The sequence below is a fragment of the Chionomys nivalis genome, chromosome 16 (genome assembly GCF_950005125.1).
Source record: "Chionomys nivalis chromosome 16, mChiNiv1.1, whole genome shotgun sequence".
Classification (NCBI taxonomy): domain Eukaryota; kingdom Metazoa; phylum Chordata; class Mammalia; order Rodentia; family Cricetidae; genus Chionomys; species Chionomys nivalis.
In genome coordinates this window covers 29,158,606-29,169,584 of record NC_080101.1, presented here as the reverse complement: position 1 = coordinate 29,169,584, position 10,979 = coordinate 29,158,606, and the positions used below count along the sequence as shown (strand labels likewise).

General features: G+C 42.5%; 1 protein-coding gene across 1 annotated transcript; it reads right to left on the bottom strand.

The window, feature by feature from the left end:
* Positions 1 to 68: 68 nt before the first annotated feature.
* On the bottom strand, positions 69 to 10,739 carry Ndufb6 (NADH:ubiquinone oxidoreductase subunit B6). The gene is made up of 4 exons (XM_057790687.1): positions 10,443 to 10,739; positions 8,304 to 8,396; positions 3,181 to 3,225; positions 69 to 264 (listed from the first exon to the last, which is right to left on the bottom strand). The coding sequence occupies exons 1-4, from the start codon at positions 10,620 to 10,622 to the stop codon at positions 196 to 198; spliced, it is 387 nt and encodes a 128-aa protein (XP_057646670.1). The 5' UTR covers positions 10,623 to 10,739; the 3' UTR covers positions 69 to 195.
* Positions 10,740 to 10,979: the final 240 nt, after the last annotated feature.

Sequence of the window (10,979 nt, the reverse complement as noted above, 5' to 3'; positions counted from 1 at the left end):
GGAAAAAAAGTAGCTGATGGCTCTGTTTAGAATTTGTCTTTTTACTGTTAGTCTCAGACAACTTTGGAAAGAAAATAACAACACTCTGAGAATAAGCTTTATTGGTTACTTTTCCAGGAAACAGATTTAGTAAATACAGCACTATATGAAGAGACTTTTGCTATTACACAAGTCTTTTAAGTTTTTAAGTGCTCTTTAATGATGTTGATCAGGAAAATCTTTCATTGGTGGAATTACTTCTCCAGTCTCCAGAATTGTATCACCCTAGGAAAAACAAGTAAATGCTTAATATACATTTTTTCATTAAATATACATTTTGTTGTGAAATATTCCAACATTTGTTTAATACAACAAATGACTATAAACATATTTTACCCTTCATTAACTCAAAATTAAGCCAGGCATGGTGGTACACACCTTTAATCCCAGCACTCTAGAGGGAGAGGTAGGTAGATCTCTGTATGAAGCCAGGCTGGTCTATACAGCAAGTTCCAGAACAGACAAGACTATCTATAGGGACCCTATCTCAAAAAACCAACCAAACAAACAAACAAAAATTTATTTTCCATTTTACTTAAGACATTTCAATTTGGGGGCTCGAGAGATGGCTCCAGCCAGTGGTTAAGAGCATTGCTGCTCTTCCAGAGGACCCAGGTTCAATTCCCTGCACCTACATAGCAGCTCACATTCCTGTGACTCCTGATCCAGGGGACCTGGTACCTTCATACAGACATACATGCAGGAAAATCACCAATGTACATAAAATAAAAATAAATAATTAAAAATATTTCAGTTTGGATGCTATATTTTCACCTATACTGATATATATAAAGCTACAAAATTAATCAAATTATTGCATTAGAACTTAAAAAATAAAAAGGTATAGACATAATAAAGTACATATTTAAACTGTATAACACAATTTTGAAGTATGGATACACCTGTGAGATCCAGATAACACACAGCATTATAAGATTTAGTATCTTATTCCTTCCATCTACTCTCAGCCTCCACCTCCAGTTTTCAGAAAGAGATTAAGCCTGGATAGGTGCTCACTGTACTCTGCTCCATGCTCAGATACTGCATGGAAAAGCTAACATACTCTGGCATTCATCTGACAGACTGGAGAGGACAGCCTAACCGATACTAGTCTATCACCTCAGGAGAGAGAAAGCAAGTTCTGCTAAGCCAGAACACAGCTATCACTATCATAGCTTATTCTAGTCTAAATTAGATGGCCATTCTGTAGTTTCTCAAAAGGGAAGATTCTGGAAGTGGTCAACAACATGGAAACAGGAAAGAACCACTATAGCAAAAAAAGAAAAGAAAAGAAACTCAACAAACTCCCTGATAAGGTCTTTAGAACAGGGCCAGACCTTAGCCTTTGTACATGAATGGCAAAATAAACACACAATTAGATAAATAACCAGGCAAGCAAGAATAAATACTAATTAGTCAACTGACAAAACCAGTAAGTGAACGTCTTATTTTGAGTATACCTGGGGTCTGACACACATCCATTACATGTCCGTAAATAACAGAACTTTCCTGAAGTAGAGTTCCAATAGGGACAGTGAGCCAATTTTGATGGCTCTCCCTAACAGTCTCTTGCTGCACTGATAAGACCACTGTCACATAAGCTACGTAATGGAAGTTTTTGGATTTACAGTTATGGCGGTTCACTCATTACGTGTAAGCAGAGACAGACACTATATTTTAGCATAGTAAACAATAGCCTCTCCAACAACCAACTGATAATATATAATATATATGTATATTGCTTCTATGAGGACCTAAAAATTAAAGCACCATAGACAGAATAAAGTGCATGTTTAAACTGTATAATATAACTTAAGTGTGGATATAGCTATGAGACCATTGCTACAATCAAGAAAATACTACTTATCATTACAAGATTTAGTACCTTATTTCAAAATACTAAATCTTTGTTTTTGAGATAGGAACTCATTATATAGCCCTGGCTGTCCTGAAACACACTATGTCGGCCAAGCTGGCTTCCAACTCAGATATCCTCCTGCCACAGCAGAGGAGTTCTGGGGTTAAAGGTGTGCACCAACACACCCAATTTAATTTAAATTTGAATTAACAAAAGGTACGGCTTCTGCTGTAGTCCTTTACCCATGTAAAGCTGGGGATGGGGAGGTTCCTTCTGCTCTAGGGCAGTCAAGGTCATAAAACATGGTTAAGAAATACAGTGTCCCTTAAGAAAATGTTCGACATCCTTAGTCATCAGAGAAATGCAAATCAAAACAACTCTGAGATTCCATCTTACACCTGTAAGAATGGCCAAGATCAAAAACACTGATGACAACTTATGCTGGAGAGGTTGTGGGGAAAGGAACACTCCTGCATTGCTGGTGGGAATGCAAATTGGTACAGCCCCTTTGGATGTCAGTGTGGCGATTTCTCAGGAAATTAGGAAACAACCTTCTTCAAGATCCAGCCAATACCACTTTTGGATATATAGCCAAAGGATGCTCAACCGTGCCACAAGGACATGTGCTCAACTATGTTCATAGCAGCTTTGTTTGTCATAGCCAGAAACTGGAAACAACCTAGATGCCTCTCAACTGAAGAATAGATAAAGAAAATGTGGTACATTTACACAATGGAGTACTACACAGCAGAAAAAAATGACAGCTTGAATTTTGCAGAAAACTGGATGGAGCTAGAAAACATTATTTTGAGTGAGGTAACCCAGACACAGAAAGACAATTATCACATGTACTCACTCATAGGTGGTTTTTAAACATAAAGCAAAGAAAGCCAGCCTACAAACCACAATCCCAGAGAACGTAGACAACAATGAGGACACTAAGACAGACTTACATGGATCTTATCTACATAGAAGTAGAAAAAGACAAGATCTCCTGAGTAAATTGGGAGCATGGGGACCTTGGGGTAGGATTGAACGGGGAGGGGAGAGACAGGGAGGGGAGCAGAGAAAAATGTAGAGCTCAATTAAAAAAAAAAAATAGTGTCCACTCCTCATTTTCAAATTCAGTTGCTACTTCATACTATCCTTTGTCCTCCTGCAATAATGCACAAACACACTTAAGCTGACAGCAAGAAAGGGTCATTTTATCCCAATGAACCTGGCAATCGTGTAGAATGGGAGGGGATAATGTACAAGTGAAAAACTGGAGTTTTGAGACTTACTGGGAATATCTTGGGCTTCGTGTCAACGATGCCATATGGTTTTGCCTGAAATAAAAACAATTCTGTGTAAATTAGAGTGTTAGAATTTCTTCTGAAAAATATGTTAGATCTTATCCTAAATTTTTACTTAAGCCCCCAATTTCCCTAGAATTCTGGCCCACAGTACTGTTAATAATAATTCAACATCTCGCTGGGCGGTGGTGGCGCACGCCTTTAATCCCAGCACTCGGGAGGCAGAGGCAGGCGGATCTCTGTGAGTTCGAGACCAGCTTGGTCTACAAGAGCTAGTTCCAGGACAGGCTCCAAAGCCACAGAGAAACCCTGTCTCGAAAAACCAAAAAAAAAAAAAAAAAAAAAAAATCAACATCTCTGCTTATGTCACTAGGCATCTCAAAGTTCGTCACACCCACAACTGAATTTTCCCTCGCTCCACAATTGCTGTTCCTCGTGTTCCCTGTCTTGGCTAATGGCACCTGTATTCCCTCAGTGCTAAAAGTCAAAAGCCTTAACTCCCCAGCAGATCCTGCTGGAACCACCTTGAAAATATACCTTGCATCCAAGTGATTCTCCCCAGCTAACAGGACCTCCCTTGCCCATGCTTCTTGATGTTTTTGCCAGGACTGCTCCAACGGTACCTACTGGCCACATGGCTTCTACTAATGCCCCAACAACACAGCCAGAATGATCCTTTCAACATGGATTGCATCTTAGCTCAAAGTTTCATAATCCTTAGAGAAGAAGATGGAGTACTTGCTGTGATCTCTAAACCCTCCAAGATCTCACCCCTGGCGAACTACCACCTCCTCCCTGAGTGCACCTTAGTCACAATGGCTCCCAAGCTATTGGGCACATCGATAAAGCCTGCTGGTGTCCCAGGGCTTCCGTGCTTGATTCCTTTACCTGAAATGCACCCCTGGCTATCTGCTTGTTCCCCCACCTCATTCCAGTGAGGTCCCGAGAAAAACCCAATTAAAACAGCAGCTTCCTGTCTTTATTCCTCTACCCTGCTCAATTTCTCTTCTAGAAAACTGACCACCTCTTATAACCATACATGCCTCTTAATCGTGTGCTTACTGCCAGTATCCAAGACTAGAATAAGCATTTCATGAGCGGGGATACAATCTGCTGTGTATACGGCTATAACCCCTATTTACAGCGCTTTGCATATAAGAGGTGCTTAATATATAAATGCAGAACAAGTAAGTTTATAAAGCATGTATGTTCGTCTGCACAAGACACCATACCAAAATATTTAAAAGATTATTGGCTTGATATAAGACAAATGGACAAAGATTGTGAGAGAAACTTAGACTATGATACAAGAAAAATAAAATGTCTTTATTATATGAACTGTGGCCAGAGTCAGAGAGGTGACTCCAGGTAAATAGCACAGGCCTGGCAACCCGAGTTCCATCTCTAGAACCCACATGAAGGTAAAAGGAGAAAACCAACTCCACAAAGTTGTTCTTTATCTCCACAAACATACAGGACAGCTGTACCCCCACCCACACATTAACAATACATACTTAAAAATTTTATTCTAAAAAGAACTGTGGCCAAAGTCAAGAAGATATTAAATGTCTTCAGAGAGATGTAGAAATCAGTTCTGAAATAAGTGTTATTACAATGAAGCTGCAGGATTTACCTGTACAAACCAGGAGAAAGAATAAAAGGTAAGTGTCCCAGACCCCACCAAACAATAATGGCGAAATATGTTCACTAGTGGCTAAGAAAGCATGAATTCCTAAAAAAAAAAAAAAAAAAAACCATATTAATGTCTCTTTTTGTCAACCTAATATTGTAGCTTATGAAATATGCTTCTCCTAGAGGACAAATCTCTTTTCAATCCTAAGACAACTCGACCATAAAGATGATAAAGGAAACCACACTCAGTCTACATAGGTAAATGCCAACTTTTAAAAGTTGGGATAGGGCTGGAGATAGGCTTAGATGTGAAGACTGCACACTGCTGCTGCAGAGGACCAGAGTTCAGTTCCCAGCACCCACAATGCTTGGCTCACAGTTGCCTATAACTCCAGTTCCAGGGAGATCTGACTCCTCTGGTTTCCACTCACCCATACTCACGTGTACACACCACACAGAGATACACACAGACACGCACACACATGCACGCACACATGGATAATAAATCTTTAAAATGTAAGTAAAGGTGAGTAGAGAAGGGAAGTGGGTGTGGGAAGAGTTGGGAAAGAGGTGAACATCATCATAACACTTTGTAGTGTGGAACTGTCAAAGAATTAGTAGAAAATAGGCAACTAAAAAGAGAAAGTTGAGATGACCCGTGTTCTACTGTCAGAGTGTTTATAAGATAATCTGACTACTTCTAAGTCTAACAGATGAGACTCAGGATTATAATGAAAATGTATAATGGACAAACTTCTGATTTGAAGCTGAAAAGCATTGCTTCTTAGGGCCACCAATATGCCATATAAACGCCTAAAATTAAGATTGAACAAATAAAGTTTATAAATGGGTCTAAAGTGCTTAAGGAACATGATTACATCTGTGGGTGAATTGTCTTAAGAGTTCAACTTCAGTTAGTTCCAAGGCTGTCAGGACACCTTTTATCGGAGGTATGACAGTTTAATTAAGACAAAAGTACACTTTAAAATGTAACTAACTTCCCAGGCAATACTCTGCACAGAACACAACGGCCACTCACGGCTGTTTCACCCCTTCCCTGCCAGAAGACAGGGCTCTTCTCCAGCGATGAGATACGTAAGATGAACAGTGACACGGAAAGGCCGTGGAGTTGCAAGTGAATACAGTTTTCAAGCCCATCAGCACAGAAATAGAAATCATTCTCTGACCCTTAGAGATATAAACTGTTAGTTCATTTTATTGTTGCAGAAGGGTTTTCTGCTGGTTTCCTAAGTGAAAACAACCCAATTCAAATCCTGACTAGACCCTACTAACCTTACTGCTGACACATCAGACAGGCCATGACAACATGGGCCCTCCAGGAACTATTAAGGACATGAAAACATGTCATTTCAAAATCAGTTTGCTTTGCTTTTTGTTTGTTTGTTTGTTGTTTTTCGAGACAGGGTTTCTCTGCAGCTTTGAAGCCTGTCCTGGAACTAACTCTTGTAGACCAGGGTGCGCTCGAACTCACAGAGATCCACCTGCCTCTGCCTCCTGAGTGCTGGAATTAAAGGTGTACGCCACCACTGCCCGGCTATCAGTTCACTTTTTTCCAACTTCTAATGTGTACCAAACTGCAACAGCCTCCAGCTGATCTGCCTGGTGTAGAACTTTGCTTCCTTCGGTCTGTGTTCAATGTTTTATTACATTTCCCTCACAATCATCATGTCATCGTCCCAATGAACAGTGGTGTGGCAGCTCATGGATGTCATCAGGTGAGTGAGGTTCCGGGTTCAACACTAGTGTGCAGTATTTGAGACAGTTTTAATTGACACACAATGGAGAGTTTCCGCTGCTTGTTACACACAACCTCTTCTCCCTAGATTTTGAAACGTTCCCTAGATTGGTCTCAGCTTATTGGATCAGTAAAAAGTCATCTCCTCAGTGCGGAGGCCTTATGGCCATGCTCATCACTGGCTTTCTATCTTCCTTCTAATTGGCTAACTTGTTCCCTCCACACTCTTCCTTGAATGCTACCCATCTTCTAGCATAATACATATTCCTGGATGTCAAATACCTACTTTTATATATTCTTTCTATAACAATGAAGAGGGCATACTGGGTACTCCATTCTTGTTGTGCCAAAGACCTAATGTGGGCCAGGGAGATGGCTCATAGTGCAAAGTCTTGCTGCCAAACCTAACAATCTGGGTTCAATCCCTGGAGCCCACATGGTTGAAGTGGAGAACCCAAGTCTTCAGGCTGTCTGACATTCTTTTACCTTCATGATCTGAACACGTTTGAAGGTAACAAGCCAATATCTTGCTTCGCTGGCTATTCCCTCCAGTTCGGCTTGTTCACAACTCCCTGTGACCGTGTTCAGATGATGAGCCGTGGGCAGGAATATCACAAAGCGGAGGCCGCTTCTTCTTGCTGCTTTTGTCAAGCAGCACAGTGTGAGTTGTCTCACGGCCAACAACACTGAGATGCCGCCTGTTAGAGTGTAACTTCGGGACAGCACTGTTGCCAGGCTTCCTTAATGGGCAGACGGAGTGAACATGCAGACAAGTGCACGTCCACATTCAATTCACGGTTATTTATCTATCAACCTATGAATACATTGTAATAACTACGAATTCACCCTTGTACTTCCAATTCTAATTCCATTCCCCAAGATGTTCTCCCTTTTCATGGAAACACCCCCTTTCCACCAGTGTACTTACTTGACCAAGTTCCTCACATATAACAAATCTGCCGCCATCACCACACCCTTCGATGTTTATCCTCTTCACCTTATGTGGGTCCTGGCGTCTTAATCCACCTCAGGCTCCTTACTCCTTCTTCCCTCACTCCGATATCCTACACCAGGCTGCTGTCGCTAAGGCTCCCAACTCTCCCTGAACACAAGCATTGCCCTCTTTACACTATCTGAACGCCAACAGTCAACACAGGGCCATCGCCAACAGTTGACACAGGGCCATCGGCACTGTTAGTCCAGCACCACGTACCAAACACACTACGCTATCCCTTCTCTTTAATTTGTGGCAAGTGGCTCTGGACAATGCATGCAAGATCTTTCCATGAAAAAGTTAATAATTCTGGTCACTCTCGATTCTAAAGAAAAAGAAAACCCAGAAAGGAACATGAAACAATGACAAACCCACTTTGAATGGTATGATATACCTGACCTGTGCTAAAAAGGCGGTAGAAGTCATCTTCCCACCTCCCGCTCAGGACTCCAGGCTTAGACCCTCTGACATTTAAACACCACCACAAGGAAATGCATTGCAAATCATAAGCTAGTTGCATATAAGAGTAATCTTTTGAATTGCAAGTGTTGAAACTAGTTGTATATAAGAGTCCTGAAGTTCCATTAAACCTTTTACCCAAAAGAATTCAAAGAACTTCAAAATCAACTTAAAACGGCACGTTATTTCCTGAGTACAGCACAGCCACGGGAAATTATTGTACAGTATTAAAAGTAAGTTCTGAGAAGCACACATTTAACACATACTTACCGCGACATGGTATTTGACGTAGTAGTGAATGAACCAGAGAGGTACAAGTATATGAGAGACAGTGAAGATACTGGACCGGTATGTCTTAAAGAGCTGGGGAAAAGCACAACACACAGAGTAAACAAATATCCTCTTTTAAAATTTTTATTTTTTAGAGTTATTTATTTTATGTGAATTAGTGTTTTGTCTGAATAAATGTATGTATGCGTGCCATGAGTGTGCCTGGTGCCCTCAGAGGTCAACCAGAAGAAAGCATTGGCTCCCCTAGAACTAGAGTTACAGACAGGCTTTGAGCCACCATGTGGGTGCTGGAAACCAAACTGGGTCCTCTGCAAGAGCCAAGTGGTCTTGAGGACTAAGTCACCTCTCCAACCTCACCCACCACTCATTTTTATTTTTCACTATTATTTTGAGACAGGGTCCTCTCTTTAGCCAAGGCAGACCTGTCCTTGAACACGCAGCAATCCTCCTTACTCAGCCTCTGGAATTGCTCTGATTATCAACATATGTTACTTACTATGCCTAGCATAGGATACCTCATTTTCCATTGTGTGTACAAGAAAAATCAAAACAAAACCAAAAAAAAAAAAAAAAAAAAACCCACCACCAACAAAGAAACAGCGTGGTACTTACTTTACAAACTTCTAAATGAAATATACTTCCTGACAGACTGGGGCTAACCTACCTACTCCAGTATTTTCACTGACTCTGGGACTTCCTATTGGATATTCACAGACTCCAGAGCAAACAAGGCTTAGGATGAGCAGCATTCTGCAAAGCTGCTAGACAAGGATTAGGATAAATAGCATTCTGCAAGATATAAAGCATTCATGTTCAAGAAAAATACAAGAATTTACTAAAATACGGGTGTTCTAAACTCACTGAGATCTCTTCTGACACGCCTTTTTAAAACGGAAAGTCAAAGGACAAAAGGGACTCTTCTATGGCGTCCCCATTTGACTAAAACACACCGTTTCAGGAGAAAGACAACCTAGAATCTATTATAGCAAATTATTATAGAAGAAAAAAATCATTCAAAGTAAAGCAAGACAAAATCCAACAATTAAATCACTAGCTAAGTTTTCAACTTGCCACCAGTGTCTGCTAACGTCAACAGGTAATGTCAGATACACAAGGAAGAGATTGCTTGAATTAGTGTGAAATTTTACCACCTTAAATATGCGATACCCTTTTACACTGATTTCCATTGCACTATACTTGGTAGCTGAGTAAGAAAATAGGTTACATGTGGATTTCAACATGAATTCCTTCAAGTGACCAGGAGGAAAATCCTTCAATTCTTTTTTAATCTTTCTCTTTCCTCACATTTAAAATGAGAATTAGTAACTGTTTTACCATTTAGGAATAAAGAAATGAAGTAATGCATACAAAACCTCCAGCAGAGTACTAGGTTCGAAGACAGCACGAGCCCACTATTACTTCTTCTTATTACTGGAAGTAACTGAAAGCAATTCCCACACAGTATTCACTACTCATCCCAGATGTGACTCGATTAACAGACTCAAAGACAATATCTGGAACCCTTAAAATAAAAACCAGTCCTAGAATGGATGATTGTTGTGCCTCGCAAGGTCGAGGAATGCAGCTGAAAAGCAAACCGTGCTCACATTACACAGTGAGGCACAGAAAGGGGGCTTTGGCGTCGGACAAAGCATACCGAACTGAACCCTGTGTTCCGTGGCGATCCCTGCGGCTGTATCACACCAGCAAGCCCCCTGGCAGCTGAGTGCAGAGTCAGCCGGTCTCTACAACCACAACCTTACAAATCGCGCCAGTGCTCTCAAATACTAAAACCACCGCCCGTGGACGCTAGTGAAGTCTGGCCTGTTACTCTGCGGAAAGGTGTCTACAACCGAAAGAACAGCGTGTGCTTAAAACCCAAGGACGGACTTCTCGGTACACCTGACAGCCCAACAAGGGTCATCACCCTCCCGAGGCCAACACCTCCTGGACTCAGAGCCCTGCGCGGGACTCTGGGGAGGTGACAGTCTCCGCTAAACCGGAGACCCGGACTGACTGTGCTTGGGGGTCCTCCGGGGTATGGACAGGGTGGAGCCTTGATGGGACTGAGAGGAGCGGGTCGGGGTGGCCGGGCTGCAGCCGGGCGTGGAAACTCACCACGTTCTTCCACACGGCCCCGTCCCGCAGAAAGTTATTCCAGAATCCCTCCAGGGGCCACATCTTGCGCGGTGGCAACACGGGCTCCCGGGGGCTCAGTTCCTGGTCCTTCAGCCATCGTCTCCTCAGCTCCCGCAGCTGCTGCAGCCGCAGCTTCTCATCCGCCGTGTACCCCGTCATGTTGCCGGCGAACTCGCTCAAAGGGACGCGGCGCGGGCCCGAACCTGGGGCCGGTCACTCAGGCGCGCTCCCGCTCCGCAAAGCGACCTTGAAGACACCTGGGAGCGGCGCGCTGTGATGACGTCATACCAACCGGGGGGGGGGCTGCCGAACCCTTCGCGGAAGTCAGGATCTGCTCATGCGCAAAACTCTCTCGCCGGTCCTGGTTTAACGAACCCGGATTGAGATCTCCATCGGGAAGGTCCCTTAGTTATTTAACTAATGGGGACGGGGAGGGAAGGGAATAGGACGTGTGAGAGGTCCTGGGGCTGGCGTTCAGAGAGGAAAGAACTTGTAGGGGAGGGGGCTGGGAGAACC

Excerpts from the sequence above, each read along its gene's own strand:
- Ndufb6 (XM_057790687.1), bottom strand. The coding sequence starts at position 10,622 with ATGACGGGGTACACGGCGGATGAGAAGCTGCGGCTGCAGCAGCTGCGG. Across the intron at positions 3,226-8,303 it reads ACGTCAAATACCATGTCGCG|GCAAAACCATATGGCATCGT; the intron begins GTAAGTATGTGT and ends TTTTTATTTCAG. Across the intron at positions 265-3,180 it reads CGAAGCCCAAGATATTCCCA|GGTGATACAATTCTGGAGAC; the intron begins GTAAGTCTCAAA and ends TGTTTTTCCTAG.